We start from the raw sequence: 26,905 nt of genomic DNA on the forward strand, positions 1-26,905 counted from the left end.
AAACTTCGGGAGCCTTTGTTTTTCTTGAATGAACCCACCACTGCTATGTAAAAGCAAGGGAGTTTCAGAGATGAATAACAAACTGAGAGATCTGACTGTGAAACATGAGCAAGCATGTCCCTTTTGATAGTAAATCTAAAACAGGTTAAATACTCCCTATTAAAGGCTGCTGTGTGGGGCTTTGAATCCCAGCACTTGGGAGGGGTAGGTAGGCAGATCTTTGCATTTGATGCCAGCCAGGTCTACAAAGTGGTTTCTGGGCCAACGAGACCTGTATAACGAGACACTATCTTAAATAAAAAGTCAAAAACAACAACAACAACAACAACAAAATTTTATGAAAAGATCAGGACCTTTACATTGAGTAAAAGGGCAGATACTGTCTGGAGATTAAAGCAGTAGGTTAGACAGCTTGAAAGGAAACTAGGAAATGTGTACATTTCCCCAAAGAGGTGCAGAAGCACTGTTTACACAGAGTATAGACCCAGGAGGAAGCGAATGTAAGACAGGACAACCATGCTGTTGTATCTGTGCTGGACACACAGGTGCTGCTCCATCCAGTCAAGTTCAACCTGCCCTCCGTGAGTAGTCAGTGGATGATGGGTAAATGTGCCCCTAAGTCCCTGGGTATGTAAATCAGAATCCTGCTGGAGAGAACACTCTCAAGAATACATTTGAATATATAATTGAACTAGTATTTTAGGGACATATAATTGACTAAAACTGACTGGAATAGTAAAATGTCTAAAATGGAGTATGTAGTCAAGTTTGTTTGGTGATATCAACTGTTGATGATGTCATAGGTTAGTTCTCTCAACTTTCAAGGGGTTTTCCTATGCTTTATTTTCCAGAGCATAGAAAAAAAAGAAAAGTTTAGAAGCTAGCATGATGCTGAAAGCAAAACCTGGTAAGGATTACCAGAAACAATCCACAGCTAAATCTCGCTAATCAAAACAAATGTGAAAATTCTAAAATAAAGCAATTTGAACTGGGCAGTGTTTATTTATGATTATTTTTAAGAAACGAAGTTCACTCTATTATTAAAATGGGTGACATATATTATTAGTAGGTCAAAATAAGGGAGCCAGTTGTTTCAGTAAATATCATGAATAGATTCCAGATAAAGTTTATTAAGGAAATTGACAGTTATTTTGAACAGTATTACTAAATTTTATCTATACCATGCCTCAGAAATAGTACTGAAATATTAAAAGATGTATCTCAAATCATTAGCTAAGTCAGTAGAGAAAGATAGAGAAAGAAAGGACTACCTATTGAGAGGGTGTGATGTATGAATTGTGGTAGGTATTGTTACAGTGTTACCTAGGGAACCATGACAAACAAAAAATTTAATAGCACCAGGTACACAAGAAAAATGAGTAAAATATAGTAGTTTTCCCGTGTCTGTATCTCATGTATATAGAATCAAACCTGTGTGTGCGTACACACAGCATATAATGTACTACCTAACAATGTATTTGTATACACAAATATATCCATATCTGTAGATCTAATACACAACGCAAGAGGGGAAGAGGACCATGTTTATAGGCACAATGTTTATAGTTTCTAAGTCCTTTAGGAGCTGCTGGCTCATTCCCTTAGTGGAGGCATCCCAGGGATGCCCTGTATTTGCCTTACTAAGCTATCAGAGAAACATGTAGAAATTGTTCCCTGCACTGCTGTTGTTAATATAGACAAGAAAGCAGATGACAGTTTTGATTTCTAGCCACTGGTTTTGATTGTATGCTGAAGGTGTAGTTAGTCCTTACCAGTGCAACGCCATGAGAGAGCCTCAGATGCTCTGAAGCTGTGTGAGGTTTCACATTGGAGCATGTACCTAAAGGGAAATACTTGGAACATTTGGCCCCAAATTGAAGACATTTTTTTTCCTCCAGCTCTGAACTGTTGAAGTGGTGTTTTTCCTCTTCGCAATAGGCTTTTGTTGATTTAGTGCGTATTTTCCTGAAGAGTGTTTGCTCCTGTTCTTTATCCGCATATCAGCTCTTTTCACTGCATCCATGAGAGACTGCTGTTGTATTAAGAGCAGCGGGGCTGCATCCCCGGCACCCAGCCGCCCACATGGCTAGCTCTAGCTTATGCCCCGAAATAATTACACACAAACTGTATTCTTTTAAACACTGCCTGACCCATTAGTTTCAGTTTCTTATTGGCTAGCTCTTACATATTGATCTAACCCATTTCTATTAATCTGTGTAGCCCACGAGCTGGCTTACCAGGAAAGATCTTAACCTGCGTCTGTCTGGAGTGGGAGAACCATGGCGACTCCTGATTCAGCTTCTTTCTCCCAGAATTCCGTTCTGTTTTCCTGCCTACCTAAGGGTTGGCCTATCAAATGGGTCTAGGCAGTTTCTTTATTAATAAGAAATCACTCCCACATCATTTCCCCTTTTTCTGTTTAAACAAAAAAGAAAGGCTTTAACTTTAACATAGTAAAATTACATATAACAAAACAGTTATCAAGCAAGAATTACAGTTACAGTATTTGTATCTATTTTATCTTTTATCATAACAATGGAAAACTATAACTACCTATCCATTCTTCAACTCCATCAAAGACTCCAGAAGGATATAATATTACCTAAGTAAACAAGAACTAAGAAACTTCAAACTCTAGAAATGACAAAGACATCTCGCTGCCTGGACAGTCACCCAAAGTTCTTTTATACCGTTGGGGCATCCATCTTCAGCCTTCAGGCCCATAGTATCCAGCAGACATTTTCATCAAGCAGGAAATTCCAAAGACAGTTCAGTCACTTTCTACTGTGTCCTGCAGAATGTCTTGTAGACTCTTTCATGAGTCAGGAACCCCGAAAGATCATCTCACCTTTAGGCAAGTTCAGCAGTCCTCTCTCTGCGGGTTCTCTTTGTCCAGTTTATGCAACAGTCCAGGCAAGAACAGTTTCTTGCCCAAATGGCTATCAAACTCCATAAGGAGCCTCTTCAATGCCCATCTTCCTCTTGAAGTAGCTGGGGCTGCCAGGAGCAGACATGTCTCATTGTTATGAAAAACCCTAAGTTATTAAAATATTTTAAATGCCATATTCTGCAGCCTTTGAGAGATTTGAAGAATGCCTATCTGAAATATATCTCTATATATCTAGAAAATCCAAGTGACATGACTACAAACTTGACTATTATTTATGATTATCCATCAACAACCTATATTTCCTAATTATACATTACATTTTAAAAATGAACTACACAATCACAATATCTTAATCAAGATGAGAAATACATATACATATAACAAAATTGACCTTAAAATCCATACCAATGCAAATTATTCATACCTATATCATTTCCCCCTTTAAATGTAAAAAGATGTAGGGTTAAGCCAGCCCCTTTAGGGGGCGGGTTTGCCTTGGGCGAATGTGTACCAATATATGGGCGCGCGGGAGGCGGCTCCTCCTTTTCTTTCCTACCTCCTGTGCTACGCGGGAACCTCGGTTCTGTAAGTTTTATTTAATCATTAAATTTGTATATATTCTTTAATATTTGCCTGCGTTTATTCATGCCGATACATTTGGCGCCCCACGTTGGGCGCCACTCTGTTGTATTAAGAGCAGCGGGGCTGCATCCCCGGCACCCAGCCGCCCACATGGCTAGCTCTAGCTTATGCCCCGAAATAATTACACACAAACTGTATTCTTTTAAACACTGCCTGACCCATTAGTTTCAGTTTCTTATTGGCTAGCTCTTACATATTGATCTAACCCATTTCTATTAATCTGTGTAGCCCACGAGCTGGCTTACCAGGAAAGATCTTAACCTGCGTCTGTCTGGAGTGGGAGAACCATGGCGACTCCTGATTCAGCTTCTTTCTCCCAGAATTCCGTTCTGTTTTCCTGCCTACCTAAGGGTTGGCCTATCAAATGGGTCTAGGCAGTTTCTTTATTAATAAGAAATCACTCCCACATCAGACTGCTGTTAGGTCTCAGCGTAAATAGATCCACGTTGTTACATGTGCTGTGTTACCTTCTTTTTTAGTTTTTATTTTTATAAAACCTCTCTGCATCCCCCAAATTTAAGTCATTTGATACCAGTGTTAGTGAAGATAGACTGAGCTGCTGTTAAAGAGTCCCATGCCAGACCGGTGCCCATACTTCACAGAGTAGGAGATGGAGATGGACACCTTAGCTGATCAGGTCTAGGTCAGGGAGCAAAGCTTTCACTCATTTGCTCGATTGGCGAGTGGTTTGTGGCTAGTAGATCACAGTGGAGTAGGCCGTCAGAGATCATTTGTAGCTTCTTGTAAGAAAGTACGCGACAAAGGATGGCTTTCTCCTCTCTTCCAGAGAATACGACTTATTTGGAGAGTGTATGTTTATCAATTTGCATCACATTACACTGGTCTGGAATTATCCTGAGGAGCTGATATCACTGTTGAGTGAAGGCTGGAATTCCTCTGCTAAAATGCAAGGGTTCTGTTACTAACATTAGGCGAAGCAGGATGGTACTGCTGGGGGCAGTCAGTAATCTCTGTCTAGGCCACACTGGGTACAGATGCCAGGGAGCTTAGGAAAGTGGCTCTCAGTACTTCCCTTACTCTGTGAGCAGCCTGATGCTTTTCTACTGTCTCCCGCAGCTACGCTCCATGCCCTTTTCATGGAACTCCCTGAGTGTTTCTTGAAGCCTTTTCTTTCATTCCCTGTCTTGCATTGGCCTGGACACTCACCTGTCCATCGTGATTGGCCTTGCTTCACTCATGCTCTCCTCTCAAGCCAGAAAATGCAAGTTGTATGAAGCCATTCTTTTCCTGGAAATCCCATCTGCATTCTGTAGGTTCAAGTCTCACTGCCTGAGCTGACATGTAATCTTCATCCCATTTCATTGTTACTTACATTTACCAAGCACACTCTACATGCCAGTCATATTTATTTTCATGATTGCCTGTCATCTCACTTTCTTACTTCCTCTTATAAGACCTTGCCCCTAGGTCTCCTTTAGGTGCTGCCCTGTGAAATGGTCAGTGGTCATCTCTTGGTTCTGTGAGGTTTGCAGCCACTTACTGTCTGCCTGGTTTTCCCATGGTATTCCTCCTTTAGGGTAGGAATTATATCTTTAAAAAATTCCTAGTTTGTAACACATGGTCATGGAAATAAGTGAGTCATTCAGGTTTATCATAGTGCTTCATCTGGGCTGCTGCAACATAGGGCATTTGTAACTGAGAACATTAGCAGTGAAACGTTTAACTTGTAGTGTTTCCAACTTTTAGGGCTCGGAAACACATACTTTCCACATACTTTCTCAGGTTTGTAGGGCTGAGCTATCTTTATGGATGTTTTTAGTAAGGCATCTAAAAAGGAAACATCAACAACAAAAAACCAAATATAGTAATTGTCAAAGAACAAAAAAGAAGTTTGTGTTGAGTAGATGAACATAATAATTCAATTATAAAAAGAAATCACCTTGCTGTTTCTTGGTGATTGGAATTCTGTGTGCGCTGTGCACATCTGCCTTGTACATCCTGGCCTCTGACTGACTTGCAGTGTGTTTCTTACCACAGTGGATGACGTAGTAGATGAAAGTGATGACAATGATGATGCTGATTTAGAAGCTGAAAATGAAGTCGAAAATGAAGATGACCTAGATCAAAGTTTTAAGGTTGGTTCATTCTTGTCATTAGTAAACTTTATAAATTGTGTATATCATCTTTCAAACAGATTTTCTGGTGCATAGGTTTACAGATAAAATGTTTTATCCATGTCTTTCTCTTGTAGCTGAATCTATTGGTCTGAAAACAGCCCTAATGTAATGTTCATTGTTCCTGAGGAAAAGTTTTTAAGCTTTCTACTTAGTTTGGGGAACTTAAGGGCTCCGAGGAAAGCAGCCTGAGAATGCTATGGTGGTTTATTCCAGAAGGCTTTTTCTTCTGTCAGCAATCTTTTGGGGTTGTAAAGACACTGGGAGTGTAGTCTTGAGTGGAGGTGCTTAGTGTTGACATCACGATTCTTAGGAGGAGAGTGCTGAACTGAGGGACTATAAAGCTAATGTTGTGCTCCCCGAGCTGTGCAGCTGAAGAGTCTGCGCTCTTGGAGCTGTGCCATGTCTGGCAGCTCAGAGACATGTCTCTGCTTTATTTGCTGCAAAAGGGCCATTGCAGCATCTTTACAAAAGTCATCCCTTTGATTGTCAGTGGCTTAGCCTGTTTACTGCCTGCTCAGAACTTTTGTCTGGTTCTGTTTTTTTTTTTTTTTGTCTTTTAAATATTGGACAATTGGGGTTGGAGAGATGTTGGCTGAGCAGTTAAGAGCACTGGCAGCTTTTGCAGAGAACCAGATTCGATGCCCAGTATCCACTTGGCAGTTCATAAACATTAGTAACTCCAGCTCCATGGGACTTGACACTGCTTATGGCCTCTGCAAGCACCAGGCACACATGAAAAACATTCATATACATGACTTAACACTTTTAATACTTGAAATCTTGAAATACTACCTTAAAATAGGGATACACTATATATTTCATCTTTCAGAGTATAGAATACTGGAAGCTGTATCTTATTAATAATATAGAACCAATTTTATCACCACCAGTGTGATCACAAAGAAAAATAGGTCAGACTTTGATGTTAAGACACAAATCTGGGGTAACCGGGTATTTCGACCTGACATGAGAAATGGAATTGGTAGGTTCCCAGCTGTGAAGACTTTAGTACTGAACATCGCAAAGTGTCTGGTATAGTTTATTCTTCACATTTCACACTTGTGATTAACAATACCTGTGATGATTAAGAGTATAAAGATTAGTGAGGAGAATTGGAACAGTGACTGATTCAGCTGCTGGAAACTGTGTGCATGAGTGCACATGTTAAAAAGTAGGTATCTGAGCATGGGCTAGATATGGCAGCTCCTTTGGTCCTTCGCCAGCCACCATAACTGCAGCTCAGCTGTTAGCATTCTACCAACTTGCCGTCTGTGTCCAGTTGATCATTCGCTCCTGTAATGCCCTTGTGAGCTGTTTAACCCTCTCTGCTGCAGGATCTATCCTCAGATACTGCATTTCATTGGCTCTCGCTTGGTTCATTCATTCATCTGAAACATTTCCACCGATTTCTTTGTTCTTGACATTGGTGTTTTTGAAAAACCGTTGTTGGCATCCATTTTACTCTGACTTACCAGTGACAGTTATTGCTGTCTGCAGTTATACTGTCTACTTTGCCTTAACAAAACAGTGATAGTTATGAGAAAAAATAGTACTTATTGAGCACTTAACCATGTGCCAGTCCAAGCTCTTTATGCACTGTGACCATCAAACCCTCCCAGCAGTGTAGACAAGGCACCAGTGGCTGTGTATGCACAGGGCCAGGCAGTGTGGTGGAGATCCGCCTCCTCACCACTGCTGTGTGCTCTACTGAAATGTCTTCTGCATGCCCATGGTGCATTGGCTGAGATTGCGAGCTGTAACTGCATGAGCCTCTCTTGCCTGCACTGCTCTCTGCCTCTGACTTGTGTTGGCTGTTACACTTGGGCATCCTCAGTGCACGGTGTCTTAGAGAAAGGCTGTGCTGCAGAGAGCTGGGGCTGCTCTGTTGTGGTTGGTGGTTGGCTTCCAGACTGCATTGCCCTCACTAGCATGAGGCTTTTTTTTTCTGCAGAGATTTTAGTCTAGGCTCTCTTTAGGTTCTAAACAACTCAACTGCAGGTTCCCTTCCTGAGGCTAAAGTAGCCATTTCTAACAGTAAGCCGTATACCTCTGTGTAGTCCTGGCTGTTCTGGAACTCACTGTGTAGACCAGGCTGGCCTGAAACTCAGAGAGCCACTTGCTTCTGCCTCCCTAGTACTGGGATTAAAGGTATGTGCCACTACCATCTGGCAAAACCAATTTGTTATCAATAGTAATTACAAAATCTTATTTATTGATTATGTAAATAAAAGTGAATTCCCAAATATAGAATGTTGGGAAATATCATATATTTTTCCTTAAGATGACTCATTAATGTTCATATATAGTTAGGTACTATATAGGAAGGATTTAAATATAGTGAAATAAATTTGCTTTAGGATTGAAATTAAGTAGTTTATTGTGACAGTATAATAAAGAGGAAATTAAAAATGAGTCCCACTTGAAAATTAGTAACTGGTTTTTCTATGTCTCCTTACCCATATGTGGAAGTTATGAGTTTGTGTGCGGTCAGTTGTTAAGACTCTTTGAGGGCACTGAGGGTGTGCTAGGTGAGCTGGCGCTTGCCCTCCTGTCATGAAGCACACCCGTCTGTCTGAGGACACACCTGAAGCACTCTCTTCTTTTCCTAGAGTTGGATGTTGGCCACTCGCACCACTTCTTTATTTCCTGGCCTGCAGGAAGCAGTGTGCATGGTGACAGTGGGGTGTGCAGAGGGTCTGCCGAGTGTGGAGTATGAGAGTGTGTGCTGGTCTTTCTCTACTCAAGAGTCACACTGGCTAGAATGTAAACTTCGGAACCTCCGGAACTAATTCTTCATGCCAGGCTGTCTGATTGCCTGCTCCTTATCATTTGGTGCTCCACTCCCATCCTCAGTCAGATGGTGGAGATGAAATGAGCCTATTTCATGGGGTGCGCAGAGTGACTTAGAGGATAGTGTAGTTCCTGCCAGCTGATGCTAGCTACTTTGGTTGTCACCATTTTTGTTATGTATAAAGGTTTTCAATTTAATTTTCTTGAGTTTTACTTCACAGACAAATAATAGGGACATTAAGGAGAACAAACGTGATCTTTATTTTTATTTTACTTTTGTCTTGATGAGCCTGAAAACTGTCTGCTGCATTAAGATTAATCATGGCCAAACAACAAAATCAGCAGCAGTGATAATCTATAACTAATTAAAAGAACCGATTTGCCATTAAATTGAATATAAATTTTATTAGTGATTATTTACTAATCATAAATAATAATATTATCTTGGGACACTTTAAATATAAAATATATTCTCTAACATTTTTGTGTTTTTATACTAATAACATGTTTTATTATTTCAGAATGATGATATTGAAACAGATATTAACAAGTTAAAGCCCCAGCAAGTACCAGGACGCACAGTAGAAGAACTGAAGATGTATGAGCACCTCTTTCCTGAGCTCGTTGATGATTTCCAGGTATAAATACAGACCATTTCTGAAAAGCCACACTCATCTTCCTTTCCTGGATGACACTGGGTCGTGATAGTGACATTTTGGGCTGCGTTAGTGACCTGTAAGAAGGAAGAGCGTTGGGCTAGTCTTTACATTTTATACTCACTTTAGTTCTTCTGTTCTTGAAATTGCATTGTAAAATCACGCTGTAGCCTTCCTTGTTAGTTCTGCCCATTTCAGCAGTGCTGAGGAGTTCTGCAGCTCTGCCTTTCCCTGGGTACCTACTGTGTAACATGGCAGCGGTCAGGACAGGGAGAGGGCAACCACAGCCCTGAAATCTGGGTCGTCAGTGTTAGCGTTCCTCATTCTCATTTACTGAGATAGAGTTATTCAGCTTGGGTTGTACAACCAGCCAGGGTGACTGTAGTTTTTATTCTCTCTGTAGTGACTGTGCTGGGCTCTGAAATCTGATGTTAGAGTGTGAGTTTGGCAGGGCATGGTAGCATCTTTAATTCAGCACCAGGAAAACAGAGCCAGGTGGATCTCATGAGTTCAGAGGCCAGCTTTACACAATGAGCTCCAGGCCAGAAAGTATGTGTTTGGGCTAGCTAGCCGCTAAGCCTTGAGTAACTTTTGCTATAAATGTTGTTGTTCTCCAAATCCCATATCCTTAATCACAGTAGATTAAAGAAAAAGATTACAGTGAGTTTATGAGACATAAATGAGAACTATTTACCAGCTTTTCATTTGTCTTTGGGAGTAAACTTAGGACCTTGGAGTACAGTGAAAAAGATGACCTCCTGCTTCCTCTTTCTCTGCTCTTCCTGTAGGTTTGAAGTCCATTGGAACTTTGAAGCTGAGAATAGTGGAAGGAGGTCAGGGGTCAGGGAGAAAATAGTGGGGGTGGGCCAGGGAGGTCAAGTGGGAAGCAGTGGGGGAAGAGGTATTTGGGGGCAGAGTGTGGAGTGGGTAAGTTTTTCTTTCATTTAACCTAGAACAACTGTTGAGTTACTCTTTTTCTGTGTTTGGTTTCACTTGAACCGTTTGAAGATAAATACTTTGTAAATCAAGGTAGACAAGTAGTGTTATAGTTGTTTTGAGTAGGAATTGATTTGCATATGATGATTTCACCTATTTTCCTATAATTATATGCACATAGGAATATATAATGCTATACAAATTACTGCTTTGGTGTGGGAGTACGGTATAGTAATTTTATAATTGGTGTCAGGGTTAGGATTTAGATCAGTAGTTCTCAGCCTGTGGGGTGCAACTTCTTTTTGGGGGTTGAGAGGCCCTTTCACAGGGGTTCTATTTTGGGTCTGAGTAAGGATAGCAAAGACAGTTAATGTAGCAAGTAAAGATACATGTGTCTAGAGTCAGAGCACTTGAATTGTTATTTCAAGTAAGTAAGGCAATGCAAATTTATTAGTGTGTTGTGTATTTCGCCATTAAGTTATAGGTTGTTAATTAATTTAGTCCTATATATAAGGGAAATAGCACTTTGTTTTTATTTACATAGCTGAATTTATTGCCAAAGGAGTTAGTTGTTCTGGCATTTGGTTGTCTTTCTCCCTTTAAATTTCAGAGTTTGAAATATATGTATGAATAGTAAGAAAAAATATTGAGGATTAGAAAAGTTTATTGGTTCTATTAATAGTGTTTGAAAGAATTTTATTCAGCCATCATTGAGTCAATTCCTGGTATATCATATTATATTAAGTATATGTGAAATTAGTTGCTTTCAGTATTAACCATTGAAGTCTGTGACAGCTAGATGTGTCTGCACCTGACCAACATGCACCTTGTTCCAATTTGTAAAGCCTGGTTATTCAGTTGCTGGGTGGAAGTAAAATGAATGTCATTTGTAGGTGGCATTCGGAAGCTACTTTTTGCAGGGCAGGAGAGAATTGAACTTAGGTTCTTATGCCCACTAAGCAGGCATTCTATTGTTTTGTGGTCTCCCAGCCTCTGTTTGTTTATTCATTTAACCCTTCATTCCTTCCGTCCTCCCTCCCTCCCTCCGTCCCTTCCTTCCTTCCATGTGTGTGAGTGTTTTGCCTGCATGTATGTATATGTGCACCATATACATGCCTGGAGTTCGTGGAGATGAGAAAAAGGTTTCTGAAGTAGTATGTGAAACAAATATGCTCTTACTTGTATTAGCATACTGACAGATAACAGGTTAAACTTATTTTTTCTTAAACAGGACTATGAATTAATCTCTAAAGAACCCAAACCTCTTGTATTTGAGGGGAAAGTCCGAGGCCCTATTGTTGTTCCCACGGCTGGAGAGGAAGCGTCTGGAAACTCAGGTAGTGTAAAGAAAGGAGCTGTACTGAAGGAGAAGATGTCTCCCAAGGGCGAGGAAGCCAAGGAAGATGGCAAGGGCAGTCGTGGTCAGAATAGAACTGCTTCCTCAGCTCACAGCTTCAGCAGTGACATTGTGAAGGCCTTGGACCGGATCACCTTGCAGAACAGTCCTTCACAAGTAGGCACGAGGAAGGACTGTGGTCTCCCTCTCACGGTCCTCTCGTGCACGAAAGCATGTCCACAGGTGGCTACATGCGGAAGTACTCTTTTTGAAGGGCGGACGGTCCAGCTTGGGAAGCTTTGTTGTACTGGAGTTGATACTGAAGATGATGAAGATAGCGAGTCCAGCTCGTCAGTCGAGCAGGCCTCCTCTGTGGAAGTCCCTGATGGACCAACGCTTCATGACCCAGACCTCTACATTGAGATCGTGAAAAGCACGAAGTCTGTTCCAGAGTACTCAGAGGTGGCTTATCCTGACTATTTCGGTCACATTCCACCTCCATTCAAAGAGCCCATTTTAGAAAGGCCTTATGGTGTACAAAGGTGAGCTGCAGATCTCTTCCTCCTCCTAAGGCATACTCAAATTCTATCTGGGGTCTCTAGGAAAAAGATTGCTGCAAGTTAAAGGTACGTTGGTTGGGATGCTTTGTGTTGCTTTGAAATTTCCCCTGTTGATAGTTGTGTCTGGAGAACCAGCTATGATTGCTATACTTTGGATTTTGAAGTACTAAGTTCATTGGGTGTATAGCAAGAAAAAGAACATATAGCAGGTAGCAGATAGATAACATCAAATCAGGCACTTAGAACATCCATCAGAAATGGCCAGAGAGGCTTTGCTGAAACAGGGAGCTGTAGGACCAATTTAGAGTCCCAGGTAGTGTCCTCCTTCTAGTGACCTCAGGCATTCTGTAGTCTGGGGTAGATAGTAGTGACCTACTGCAAGTGTTTTCCCTACAGCTGTTCTCAAGGGTGCAGTTCTTACTACCCTTGAGTTATTTGCTAGTCCCCTTTTTTCTTGTCACAGGGTCAGGGTATCAATCTGCTCCAAGACAAGGGATCTCTGAGGGCGCTTGAGTCTGAGACAAGGGGCCTACTCCTTCCTTTGCCAATTCTCAGCAAGTGCAGAGGATACAATGATAATTAATGTAATTTTATAAACTTACTTTATTTTGTCAGCATATTACTTATTTGAATGAAAGAATAATAAGTACCTGTTATAATGTAGAAACTTGGTTTAGATTGCACCTAAAAGTATGAAGGATTATTTAATGATGTTTGAATAAATACTATCTTAGCAACATTTAGTAATTTTTTTATTCATACTTTGTTTAGATATGCTTTTAAAATATGCTGTAAATGAAGCAATTAGGATCCATTCTTTTATTTGGAAGTTTAGCTGGAAATAAAGAACGAGAATTCAGTATTCACAAAGGCACTAAGTGAGGTGATATTTCATGTGCCAAAAATACATATAGAAATTGTTGCTAGCAGCCAGTACATACTCGGCATGCAAAAACCCTTTATAAATCTTTTTAGTGTCTCTGCTGTTTCTGGTGATTTTTAAAAGATGACTTCTGGTCAGTTTTTGATATACCATTGTTAGAAGTGTAGTATGTCCTGAAAAGGAGGCCTTGCTGTTGTCTCTGAACATCCTGGAATACAAGCGTCTTTAAGCCCCAGCTGTGCATTTTACCGTAGCATGTGGTACCACTTAATGCTTCACTTGATAGCCTTGGGACCACCCCTCCAGTGACGGAACTGGAGGATTGTGACAGAAATCCCATGGCTTTCCAGCCTATAATACACACTCTCCTTTCTTTATAGGAGATGTTCGCTGGCCCTTATAGCTCGGTAGTCTTATGGCTTTGAAGTTTTACATTCAAGTCAGAAATACCAAATGTGTTTAGCGGGCAGCTGTTTAGAAAGCTTTCAGAAATGCTTGTTCCTGAAATGCATTGAGGATGCTGACCTAAGCTCATACCAGTTGCCTTGTCTTTTTCAGCCTGCTCTAAGCAAGTGATGGATTTCCTATCTGAATCTAGTAACACTATAAACGGAAGGTGTCAAATTAATGAAGCTTTATTGGTTTGTTACTTTCAGAAGAAAGAAGCAAGCCATTCCTTTAAATTTACTTAGTAAGCTAGGCATAATAATGCTTACCTGTGTGGTCCCAGCCACTTGGGAGGCTGAGCCAGGCTAACCTGGGCAGCATAGCAAGACCCCATGCTCAAAAAATTATCCTGTGGAATATTTTAGTGTTATTTGTAGTTCTGTTGTTTTCTTACCTTTGCATTATTGATCCTAATCTTTTAAAAACAAAAATTAAGTATAGAATAAATTCAGTTGAAGTCTCTGACCCAATTGCAAAATAAAAAATCCGTTATAAGATTTGTTTATGTATATATGTATGCAAATGTATATGCATATTCATCTGACACTGCGAACCTTCCATGATGCTCTCCCGCCCTATTCGTTGAAAGTTTACCAATACAGCTAGTCTAGCTAGGCCAGCTTGCTCTAAGGATCTGTGTCTCCTTCTGACCACTGGGATTACAAGCAGGCCACCACACCACTCAATAAATTTATTTATACTCAATAAATATATATTGAGTAAATATATATTTACTCAATGTAAATGATAAAATAACAGTAAAATTAAATATGGCGTATTTATCATTTCATTTTATCAGGCAATGGAACAGTTATGAGTTCTCATGCAGACTGCTTCCTTCTTCCCATGAGCCTTACTGTCCTCTCCCACTGCTCCTCCCAGTCCCTTCCTCAGGCTCAGGGAACATTGTGGAAAAGGGGGTAGAGATAGTATGAGGTCAGAGGGTAGGAAGCTGGACTTCCAGATGCCATTCATCTGGGCAAGATACAGCTGAGCCGTTTGTACTGATAGATTAAGAGAGGGGCAGCATTATCTTCAACTGTGTCCATTGCTGACCCTGCAGGCTCCAGCAGGCACTTCCAATCCCATACAGATGCTCTCTGGTAAACTAGTTGGGTTGTGAAATAAAACTGTAATTGAATCTTTGAAACTAGATGTGATGGCAAATATTGTCAACCTGATAGGGTCTATAACCTCTTAGGATGGGCTGAGGAGACAGCTCTTTGGGGGTCTACCACCCAGCTCCCAAATACATACACAGAGACTTGTTTTTACTTATGAATGCCTGGCCTTAGCTTGGCTTGTTTCTAGCCAGCTTTTCTAACTTAAATTTTCCAGTTTCTCTTTAACTACATTTTGCTTCTGGGCCTTTTACCTTTCTCTATTTTATATATCTTTCTTCCTTCTTACTCAGTGACTGACTGTATGCTTGAGTGGCTGACCCCTGGCATCCTCCACACCTCCTTTTCTCGCTCCTCACTGTTGTCCCTAGATTTCTTCCTGTTTATTCTCTCTGCCTACCAGCCCCATCTTTTTCTCTCTCCTGTCTAGCTATTGGCCAATCAGCTCTTTATTAGATCAATCAGGTGTTTTAGGCAGGCAAAGTAACACAGCTTCACAGAGTTAAACAAATGCAACATAAAAGAATGCAACACATCTTTGTACCATTAAACAAATGTTCCACAGCATAAACACATGTAGCACATCTTCAACTAATATTCCATAACATTCTGCTGGTTGGATTCTTGGGCTAAATTCCTAGATACATGTGTTTCAAAATCTTGCAGGATGTCTTAACTCTCTGGTTCTGTCTTACCTCCAGTTATGCACACAGAATTACTTGCCTAACGGTTAGTCCATATGTTTTCTGTGTAGAGAGGCCCAATAGATACTCTAGGCTTGCCTCCCTCCCACCCTCTGTCTTTATAAGGTTTGACTGTGGCTGTATTTTATGTGGTTAGCTTTTAAAGATCAAGCTTTGATATGTACTGATTTTTATTTTTTTATTTTTGTGTTAGCTTTTTGTATACAAGTAAAATAATGATTATTTTTATTTTACACAGTTATTTATTTTATACCCTTTCACTCCAAACTCACTCTGGAGAAAGTTGTGCATTGGTATCCTTGGCTTGTAATTGTAAATTTTGTCAAGTTTGTCTTTTATGATTTCAGGACAAAAATTGCCCAAGACATTGAGAGGCTGATCCACCAGTGTGACATCATTGACCGGGTGGTGTATGACCTGGACAACCCCAAGTGAGTCTGAGCCCTAAAGTTCTTATGACACGTTATCCTTTATCGTATCCTCCCTCTTATTGTTGCTGTTTTTATCCGATGATCATGGTAAAACTTGTTCATTTTTCCTTTAAGTTGAAAGACAAGCCCTTTTTTTTTTTAAGGTGAAAATTAAAGGTAAGCTAATACCATGTTTTTGGTTTTTGTCATTTAATGGGATTTTTTCTTTTTTATTAAGAATTTTTTAATACAATCTTTTCTCATTTTACATAGCTATCCTTGTACACACACACACACACACACACACACACACCCCTGCACCTTCTCATCCTTTCCTCAGAAAGGGTAAGGCTTCCCATGGGAAGTGAGCAAATTCTGACACTTTATTATGAGGCAAGACCAAGGGCCTCAACAGAAAAGACCTCCTGGGAAAACTAGGAGGAGGTGAGAAGGGAGGGCGGTGGGGAAGGGAGGAGGAGAACATGGTTTTGGAAAAATGAAACTACCTCCACCTAAAAGAATGGGATTTTCACGGGAAATGCTGTCCTTTATTGCAATAGCACTAGACCAGTCACTGGAGTTTCCGTCCTGGCCTTATGGCTTGGCAGGCCGGCCATTTGCTATTTTTGAATTATCACCGATAGTATGTATGTGTCAGGACCTAACTGCAGTAAATACATGGAAATCCCAGCTACTCAAAGAAGTCGAGTGAACTCTATGGGTCTCTCCTTTCCTTGCTGCTCTGAGGAAATCCGACATCTTACCTTTCATGATTGGAGGAAACAAACTTAAGAATGGTTGGTGGTAGGTAGACCTATGAGTTAAAGCTCCGTCAAAGGTGGTGCCTGAGTCTAGAATAGTCTTTGCCGTTGTTTATGGCAGAGTTCCCCCCTGTAGTTTAGGCTGATGTGGAACTCACTGTGTAGCCCAGGCTGACCTTCAACTTAAAATAGTCTTCCTGGTTTAGGAGGCATATGCCGCCATCCTTGACTTTAAAATATTCTTACCCAAGGAAAGAATAACACCCTATTAAACATGTAGCTGTTTCATTGTTCATGCTTCCCTGTTAGATGTGGAAAACAAACCTCAGAACCCCAAGCATGGGCATGTCCAGCTTGTTCCTAACAGATGTGACGATGCACAAAAATACCGAGATTCTTGGAGTTTATTCGTTCTTGTTTTGGAATAGAATTTTCAGAAGAGCAGGAGTTTTCATTCTCTGAGGGTCAGGCAGGCAGACAACAGAAGTGCCCAGCAAGTAGGTATTCAACCAGATGATAGTAAATCCCTTAAACCGTCCATGTTAGTGAAAAGCAAACACTGCATAGTTTGTTAAAATTATGGCTACTTACCAGGCGGTTCTAAAAATAAGTTTCTTTTTTCCTATGTGATAATCAGTATTTTAGACATTTATTCAGCAAGGCAAAGTCCTTATTATGGGTATAAATGTAGTAACAAGACTCTTGTGATTATAATTTGACTATAAATGGACATCAGAATTTTCTTGTTTTCTATAGTCTTTGCTTATCTGTTTAAGTGTGATATATTTTAATATATTTATTTTAAATTTTTTATTTAGCTATGCCACTCCAGAAGAAGGAGATATTTTGAAGTTTAACTCAAAATTTGAATCTGGGAATTTGCGCAAAGTAATTCAAATTAGAAAGTAAGCCGTTTAAACATTCCCATTTTGTGTGTGCGCAGACACTCCAGACTTGCCATCAGGTGTCTTTGTCTTGTGTTTTAGAAACGAGTATGACCTCATTCTGAACTCGGATATAAACAGTAATCATTATCACCAGTGGTTCTACTTTGAAGTCAGCGGGATGCGGCCTGCCGTTGCATACAGGTTCAACATCATCAACTGTGAGAAGTCCAACAGCCAGTTTAATTACGGTGAGCCTCTTGTTCTTCCTGTGAGGCAGTTACCTGCAGGACCAGAGATCAGCATGGAAGCATTGCCTTAGCTGTATTCAGTCTCTGATTTCCAAACCTTAGCTGTTCATCATGCACAGTTTGAAATAGCTTAAAGTCTAGTTGGTTGGTAAGAAGGGCTACCTTCTTGTAGACATTCCTTTAGGCTGCAGTAGCTGTTGGTGATCTCATCCAAATGGAACACAATTCAGATATTGCCTGGGCAGCAGCAGCAGCAGCAGTAAGTCAGGGGTTTCTTCTTTACGTAGCCTGTTAATATTCTGCATAGGTTTTATTTTAGGGTATTAAATTAGCCCTTTTTCATTTATAGATTAAATAATAGAACTGCTAATGTTTTGTTAAAATTTTTTTCCATTTTAAGCTGGGCACAGTGCTGAGCACCTGTGATCTCAGTCCTGCCTGATACGGCACATGTGGAGAAGATGTGTGGAGGGCGTGTGCATTTTAGACGAGCTGCAGTTCAGTGGTGGTTCAGTCCAGAAAGCTCTGGACTCTATTTTCAGCTCCAGAAGAGAGGAACAAAGCAAAGAAAAATATTTTTACATTTGTGCTTAGGAAGCTGTATTTCCCCCTCCCTAACTGCCCCCACCATACCCACTTTTGGTATCATGGTCATACTGACTTGGTACAACATGGCACGTCTTCCATCTTCTGGAAGTCCTTGTGTAGAACTGGTGCTAATTCTGCAAGGCATGATGGACTTTTCTAGTGAAACCGTCCGGGCTTTGCGGTTCTCTCTTGTTGGCATCATTTCCTTACTGGATGAGAATTGTTGGTGTTCTGTTATGTGGGGACTGAGCTGCAGTAGCCTCTGCTTTTACTAGTGGGTCCATTTCTTCCCAGGGGTCACTGGTCACTGTTCCTGTGTTGCTGTTTCTGTTTGCACAGCCTGTGCTGATAACCCCAGTTTCATTTTCTGTAATCGTAGCTGCAACTCCAGATCCTGCTTAGCTGCCCACACAGAACTCGCACTTCACTTCCCTTGTGTTCACTGGGTACCTGCCATGGGACAGATGTGTGTCTGTTCTTGGCCAGTTTCATCCCTTGCAGAATGAGTCCTTACTGCACAGTTTATGGACAGTGCTGAAGAAGGAGTGTTGTGTTTATTGCCTTCCTTACTGCTGCTCTCTGGATAATATTCTTTTTTCTTTTTAAATAAAACTCTAGTGTTTTGGAATAGGAATCTGAAGTATAGCTTGTCATTTAAGGCTGCTGTGTTCGAAACCTTAAATACGAAACTTAAGGGTTATTTGTTCAGCATCTGGTCAGTAATCAAGGACTATATCTATGGAGGCTAATTACATAAACTCAACATTTGTATTTAAAAATCAAAACTTCAAATATCAAATCTAGCAAATTTTTTATATAGTACACGCATACTCTCTAACATACAAAGCATCCTTTTATTGAGGAGAAATTTGTTGCAAAATGATAGTGGTCTCAATAATTGGTTACGAAGATTGGAAAGCTTTAAACAGGAGATCTGAGACACTGGTGTCCTGTGTTTCAAGTCATTTCCCTAAGTTGTTAAAAAGCCTGTGGTGATGATGTTCTTCAAAGAAACAGTTCTGAAAATTAAAGCTTTTGGTAGTTGAAGAGGTTGCTGCCAGCTGCTGTGTGGAAGTAGGAAATAATGTATTCTAGAATGACCCACTTGTATGAGATAAAAGCTTTGTCATTTAATGAAATATTGGAATGAATAGATATTTTAATATCTGGCATGGTTATGAATACTTTTTAAGAGATTTGAAGTCGTATTTAATTTTCAAACAATCTTGTAAATGTGTATATTTGTTGAAAACATCCATAGTGTCCTTGGTTTGCATGACTGGTGATGGGACTATCCTTGTGTAGTCTGTTCCATACTCTTGTTCTCCGTGATGCTAGTGCATAGCAGTCATTTCTCCCTGGACGTGCTTGTGTGTATTTCCCCCTGGACGTGCTTGCGTGTATTTCCCCCTGGACGTGCTTGCGTGTATTTCCCCCAGGACGTGCTTGCGTGTATTTCCCCCGGACGTGCTTGCGTGTATTTCCCCCTGGACGTGCTTGCGTGTATTTCCCCCTGGACGTGCTTGCGTGTATTTCCCCCTGGACGTGCTTGCGTGTATTTCCTCCGGACGTGCTTGCGTGTATTTCCCCCTGGACGTGCTTGCGTGTATTTCGCAATTCCGGTCTCACACAATGGTGTTCAAAAGGAGATAAAACCGCAGCTGCCCTGTGTGGAGACAGTCCCCTTGACGCAGCTTTCTATAGCCTTTACCACAGTGCTGACATTTCTGACACATAATTGTGCCTCATTAAAAAAAAAATAAAGCAATAAAGCAATAAAAAAAAGTTAAAAAAAATAAAAATAAATAAAAAAATAAAGCCATAACCATGCTGTTTCATTCTCTATATTTTAATTAAAAATTACATTGCTGACATTTTCTCTGGCCCTCAAATATTCCTTTGAAATAATTATCCAAACTTTTATTATCACACATTATTGGCCATAGTTTATCAGGTTTTTAAAAATTATTCTGGCATTTGATTTGTTTTATATGTCTCCTTTGAGTTAAAAACATTATTTCTCATAAGCTTGGGCCTCAGCTACACACTAGCATTTGTTTGGAGAATATTGATTGTAGTATGATAGTTTAACATTTTACCATTTTCAAAAAAATTAAAGATCTTTGTTTCTCTGAATAGTTTACTTATTTATTTTTTTTGAGTCTCAACATAGTCCTAACTAGTCTTGACCTCATCATGTTAAATGACCTTGAACACCTGATCGTCCTGTGCCCATCTCAAGTGGTGGGATAAAAGAAAGGTGTATACCACTACCGCTCATGGACATCTGTTATAAGTATTGCGATTTTATCAGGTGCCAGAAAATTTTAATTAATTATAGGATAATTTATATTTTTCTTTACATGGTCTTGCATAAGGTAAATATCAGTAGCATTCCCATTAAAGTCAAAATAAAACATGCTGTCCATTGTCTTCCCTCTGAGTGGCTGTTCAGTTTTGGACAATGTTGACATGGAGTGTTTTCTTATGTGAGTGACGTTTAGATTTTCATCGATAGCACAGAGATGTGAACAGAAACTACAGTTGTGTGTATGTCTTTGTGCTCAGGCTTTTCTTTTGTATTTAAAATATTCTGTTTTAAAAAACACAGCTGCTGGTCTGTTGATCATCTTTAGAAGTTTTCTTTAATTTTGACCTTTACCTCCCTGTAAATTAGTACTTTTCTTACTTCTTTGATTTGTAGACAATCAAAACATTAAAATTTTCTTTTTATTACAACTTAATTTTGTATCCCTCCCTGATTTTAATATTTGTCTTTTTGTCTCTTTTTGGTTTTGTTTTTTATTTTTTGTTTGTTTTGTTTTTTGAGACAGGGTTTCTCTGTGTAGCCATGGCTGTCCTGGAAATCCCTCTGTAGATCAGACTGGCATGAACTCACAGATGTCCCCTGCCTCTGCCTCCTGAGTGCTGGGATTAAAGGTGTGCCCTTTCCCCCACTTTGTGAGGAAGCTTGGGCATTTTGTCTGGGGGATGCTGAGAGATGGGCACTTGGAAGTGGACTCAGGAGGAGGCAGAGGGGTCCATTAATAGCCTCACCAAAATGGGCAGCCTTACCATTGCTTTCATTTAGAGAAATTGCCACCCCTGCTCCACTTTGGGGGACTTTTTTTTCTGATTCTGTTATTTATTTATTTTTTTACAAATGATTCTAAAGCAGTTTTACAACATATTTCTGAGAATAATACTCTGCTAAATTTGAGAATCTGTGTCACTCACTATCTCCATACCCTCTTTATCTGTTACTTGAAATGGATTGTCTTAAATTGCCACTAGATGGCAGTTTTACATTTAATAAGTCAGCTTTAGTTTCAGGCTGTGTTTTATTCTCTCTCTGCATCAGTCTCTACCTTCTTAAGTAATTAAGCATGCACACAGCTGGGAATCTACGCCCCATGCCCTGGAGGTTAGCTGGGGCTGTCTGAGTTGTGACCTTTCCCTCTGCTGCTACAGGGGCTTTATATTAGTTAGCTGTGTTACTAATGCTTCCCCTGCTGTTTCAACATGTATGTGACTCCTTTGAGATAGGAACATAGGGGTGTTCTGTACATTGATAATATGGCTCTTAGTAGCTGTTTGGTAAGTGTTTGTTGACAGATGAGTGGATGTGAGGACCATAACGTTCATGCTGGTAGCATAAAACAAGCATGCACAAGATACTTGTCAAAGACCCTAGTCTAGTTAGGATAGTCGACTTTGTGTGTATGTTGTATGAGTATTTGTGTTTGTATGTATGTATATATGTGTGTATGGTGTGTAAGAGTGTGAAGTGTGTTGTGTATGTCTGTATATGACTTGTGTGTTGTGTATATATGATGAATATGTGCATACATGTTATGACATGAATGTTGAGGTGAGTCAGGATCTCTGCTGTTTACAGCTGTGTACAGTGCGCTACCTCCCTGGCCCAAGAGCTTCCAGAAAACCCGTTTTCTCTTCCCATCTCCTGGGAGGGATTAAAACGTTAGCGAGGGTCCGGGGGCTCAAACTCAGGTCCTCAGGCTTGTAAGGCAAAAACCTTACCCACTGAGCCATCCCCCATGGCTCCCAACTCTTTCTAAAAGCTTTATATTGAAATTACTTGAGGTGTGAGGAGAGTTGCACATTTTGTCAAGATGTTGCCCCTCTGAAGTGATGCCCCAGCACTCTGGATTACTTTGTGTTCCTACAGACCATAGCTCTTTTTGTTAGTGTTGGGATCATGAAATTGTCATTAGCTCATGAAATACATACTAGTCCTTGGATCCCCATTTAAGTTGGACTTTTTTTTTTTAAAAAAAATTCAATAAAAGGGTTTAGCTCAGAGCCACATTTCCCGTCTCTCAGTTATTTCATATAGTCAAGTGATTATCGAATCCAAGTCTGCCATCAACAGTGTGCTTATTCCCTGCTTCCTGTGGTCTGTTCTTCACTCTGCGCATAAATAATAAGTTCAGTGTGAAGTGTGACTTACAGAAAGAGACAGCTCACACACACACACATACACACACACAGTGTTTTCTTTTAAACACCTCTTTGTTGCGTTTAGTATATTTTGGCTTGATATCTACTTTGTTCTACATTATTGTCCCTTTTTGACTCTTGTGCCTTTGCCTGTTTCTGGACTTACAGGTAACAGATTGGAAGTGCCAATAGTCTGAATAGTATCTAATTTTGAATTATTTGTTGAATTGATTCATCTGTTGTTGAGAAAGGCGATACCAGTAGCTTCCTCATCTCTTTAGTGTCATGCCCTGATGTCCCTGTGAGATGCTGAAGAGTTAACCCTTCTCTATTTTAAGCTATTTTGTCCCCATCTGTTAATGTTACCTTTATGCCTGTAAATTATGGCATGTGATGGTTGGAGCCAGAGACACCTCATCTCCCTTCATGTTTGTAGTTATTACTGACCCTGGCCTTTGTTTTTATTAAAGGCTAGTGCCATTGGATGCTACCATGGCAACTTAAAATGGACAGTTTGTTAATATATTTGTTTCATGCAAATAAAAAGATTTATTTTTTTGGCTGATGAATTAATCAGTTACTAAAATACAGCCTTTCTGTAGTATGTTGAGTAGATTATAGCTGATAGAATCCAAGTTTCCTCATTAGATTAATTCTGGTGTTGTAGCCTATTTTTATTTCCAGATATATTCAGTTAGAACTTATAAAATATTTTATCAAAATTAGTACTATAATTTAAAAAGTAATATCAGAATACATTCTTTAAAAAGAAATTAGAGCATTTTAGATAAGTCTAAAGTTCCCCTTCACCGCAGCCTGAACCTTTTTCTACTTCCTGTAGTTAGCTGTTAGGATGAGTTGCCTGGGTGCAGTGAGGTCAGGAAATTAGAGACGACGTAGTGTGTCCATGACACTGCTGAGGTGTTACCTGCCGAGAGGGTCTCATTTCCCCTTTAAAGGACATGCCAGCACTGTGGGCAGGCGGCGGTCAGTGCTGGCCTTGTGCAGGCCTTGGTGTGTCTCCACACAGTCTACTCTCAGTGCTCATTTTACTCAGAGGTCACAGCGCAGTCAGTGCTCAGCAGTCCTGTGAGAGCTGATTGGGAGTTTAAGCCCTGGTTGCAGATCATGTACTCGAAACTACTGTGTTCTTCTGCATATAGAAGATCAGCCCAACACTGGACATGTATTGTGACTCTAGAAGCTTGGGGACAGCCAGGTACCTTCTGTAGAGTCTGTCATTTGTCGCTGCCAGCGCACAGTTAGTATACCTAAAAATTCAGGAATCAGTACATGAGGAGAGGCCAGGACACAGAACTAAGAATTACACAAGGTGTCCAGTAGGTTTCTTTGAAAGGAGAGGGTATGGGAGATGTGGGCAACTAGTCTTGGTCTGCTGGCTTAGTTATTACTTTGATAGAACCTAAGGAAAATAACAGCTAATCTAGACCATTAAAGAATGGGAATGCAAACTAAAAAGAAATCAGCTGAAATTAGTTAAAGAAGAAAGAAGTGTTTGATAAATAGGAGAAAGGAAGTGGGTTAAAGGGGCTGAGGTGGGACAGGGCATCACTGGGTAGGAGGAGGTGGGTGCTCTCAAAAGTCAGTTACAGCTTGGTGCTGTGTGTTCCTTCAGTGACCGAACACTTGTGATTGAATAATTTGATAAAGTTGCAAGCAAAATGAAGCAGAAGTTGTAGCATTAATGTCAGAGAAATTTAATGGTTTAAAAAGAAAACCAGAATACCAAGAGACAGGTGTGTTGTCAGAGGCTGCTCAGAAACGAAATAATCACACAGAAATTATATTATTTGCAATATTGTTTGGCCAATAGCTTAAGCATATTTTTAGCTAGCTCTTATATTTTTTTTTTCAGTTTTTTGAGACAGGGCTTCTCTGTAGCTTTGGAGCCTGTCCTGGAACTAGCTCTTGTAGACCAGACTTAGCTCTTGTATTCTAAACTAACCCATCTCCATTAATCTGTGCATCACCATGAAGTCGTGGCCTACTAGGAAAGTTCCAGTGGGCTCCAGTGGAAGCGTCTGTCTCCTGTCTTCTACATGACTTCTCACTGACTTGCCTTCTTTCTCCCAGAATTCACTTTAGTTTTACCACCTAGCTCTATTCCGCTCTGTCACGGGCCAAAGCTGCTTCTTTATTCATTAACCAATAAAAGCAACACACACAGAAGGACCTCGCACCTGCAGCTCACAAGCTGCAGCCCTTAAGGGGCCATAGACCTTTATGGAGTAAAGTGATCATGGAGACCACAGAGAGAGAACAAAGCTCCAATCATTACTTTTACTAAAGATCACTGTTATTAAAATAGAATCTGACCCAGCAAGAATTACAACATAAGAAAGAATGTAAAGATTGTGAACAGTGTAGCCAAACTTGGCTTTGGAATTTTGAGGATCCACTTTTGAGGACTGTTTGAGGATGTACTTCAGCGTCTTGAGAGTAAAGTTTAAGAAAGAGAAAAGCATTGGATATGAGAAATGATGGAACTCATGCAGGTCCAGCCAAGAACAAGATGACAAAAGCTGATGAAGCTCTAGAAAGTCGGCCTTCCCTACCAGAGCCTGAAGTTAAAGAGCAATATACGCCTCATTATAAAGTGGAGTATAGTCTTAAACATGTAAGAAACCATGAGGGCATGAGGGGGAACACGCTGTCTTCTTCTGTCAAAAAGATGAAATAAAGACAAACATTGTAAACTAAAAATGTTGGGCTTCAAATGTGAGACAAACATTTCATATAGGTTGCGTTTTTGGCAAAGACATGAGGAAGCATTTGAACTGGACCCTGGAAGCATCTTGGGGTGTACATGTCTTGTCTTTCCAGGAAGTGACACCCACAGAATCTTAGCCAGGAAGTGCAACTGCTTTTCAGTTCCTACTGTCTGCATAAAGAGGCACAGGAGGCTCATGAAACAGCAGGGAACCTTGCGTCTTATCATTGGGAAGCTTATTGATGTAAGAAGATAGCTGCAGTTTTTAGTGTGATATGACTATTGTTAGAAATCAAGAGAAAAGTGATCAAGGTAAAGAATATATCAGCTCTTGGAAATCATATGATAGTTATTCTTAAATATCTTTTTAAAAGATATTTTAATATTTACTTAATAAATTTTAACTTATTTTTATTTTTAATTTAATATTTATTGAATTTGATGCTAGAAATCATTTAGAACTATCTGTCAAGCAGAATAAACTACCAGCTATATGAAGCTATTAAAATTAAATATTTGAGTTCTCCTGTAGAACTAGACTCATTGCTAGTATTTAATCAATGCCCATTATATAATACATTTTATTTTAGGAGAAGACTAGCTATCAGGGACTTAGGGAGCATAACTAAACCAGCATTAACTTGTAAATCGAAATGGTTATATTCTTTTAAATAAGAAATAACTGAAAGTAAGTATTGAGTGTAAGGAACTGGAGGACATAAATCAAAGGGAAGGAAGACAGCTAATGAAAACAAACAATAGATATTTAGACCAAAATAAAGCAAAATATAGAAGTCAATGTTTAGATGAAAGGAGATGTATGTGTGTGTGTTATGCATGGTATATGTGGTGTGTGTGGTGTGGTATGTGTGCATGTTGTATGTATGGTATGTGTGGTGTGTGTGGTGTGCATCTGGTGTGTGTGTATATGATGTGTGTGGTGTGTTTATGTGTGGTGTGTATCTGGTGTGGTGTGTGTGTATGTATGGCGTGATGTGTGTGTGTGGTGTAGTATGTATGGGGTGTGTATGTATGGTATGTATGATATGTATGGTGTGTGTGTGGTGTGTATGATGTATGGTATGTATGGTGTGGTTGTGTGTATGGGATATGTACGTGTGTGTGTGTGGTGTGTGTGGTGTGGTATGTGTGTATGGTGTGTGTATGTGTGATGTGTTTGATATGTGTGGTGTGTATGTGGTGTATGTATGGTGTGTGGTGTGTGTGTTTGGTGTGTGTGGGTGCAGAGGTTGAAGGAGGATGTTACCGTGCCCTATCTGTCTCTGCTTTATTTGCTTGAGACAGGATTCTTGCTGAACCTGGAGCTAGGCTGGCTAACAGTAAGCCCCAGGGATCCTCTCTGTGTCCTATTTAGTGCTGGGATTATAGGCATACATATAACCACACCCAGCTTTTCACATGTGTTCTGGGGATTTGAACTCAGGTCTTCATGCTTGTATAAAAGTGCACTTTCCACTGAGCCATCTAACCAGTCCCCCAACGTAGATTTATGATTTTAAAATTGAATGTGATTGAGTGTCTTGCCTGCATGTCTTGCCTGCATGTATGTGTGTCAGGTACTGCTGGTTGGTAGAGGACCATCTCCAGGATCTAGAGTTAAAGATAGTTGTGAGTGACCATGTGTTGGGAGAGGAGCGATCAGTACTCTGACCTGAGCTGTCTGTCCAGCCTCCCGAGGTGGAAATTTAGAGATGC

The 26,905-nt window shown here is 40.2% G+C and overlaps 1 protein-coding gene across 4 annotated transcripts in view; it reads left to right on the top strand.

Annotated features, from left to right (window-relative positions):
* Positions 1 to 26,905, top strand: part of LOC121453357 (cytosolic carboxypeptidase 1-like) — a 131,718-nt gene that overhangs the window by 63,419 nt on the left and 41,394 nt on the right. For all 4 annotated transcript variants that reach the window (XM_041660081.1, XM_041660078.1, XM_041660079.1 and 1 more), the window contains 6 exons: positions 5,531 to 5,628; positions 8,982 to 9,098; positions 11,284 to 11,930; positions 15,451 to 15,534; positions 17,093 to 17,179; positions 17,261 to 17,409. In XM_041660081.1, the coding sequence (XP_041516015.1) occupies positions 5,531 to 5,628; positions 8,982 to 9,098; positions 11,284 to 11,930; positions 15,451 to 15,534; positions 17,093 to 17,179; positions 17,261 to 17,409 (1,182 nt within the window). The remainder of the gene's footprint in view (positions 1 to 5,530; positions 5,629 to 8,981; positions 9,099 to 11,283; positions 11,931 to 15,450; positions 15,535 to 17,092; positions 17,180 to 17,260; positions 17,410 to 26,905) is intronic.

This window comes from Microtus oregoni, unplaced genomic scaffold (genome assembly GCF_018167655.1).
Source record: "Microtus oregoni isolate MIOR12 unplaced genomic scaffold, Mior012 000011F_ref0000422, whole genome shotgun sequence".
Taxonomy (NCBI): domain Eukaryota; kingdom Metazoa; phylum Chordata; class Mammalia; order Rodentia; family Cricetidae; genus Microtus; species Microtus oregoni.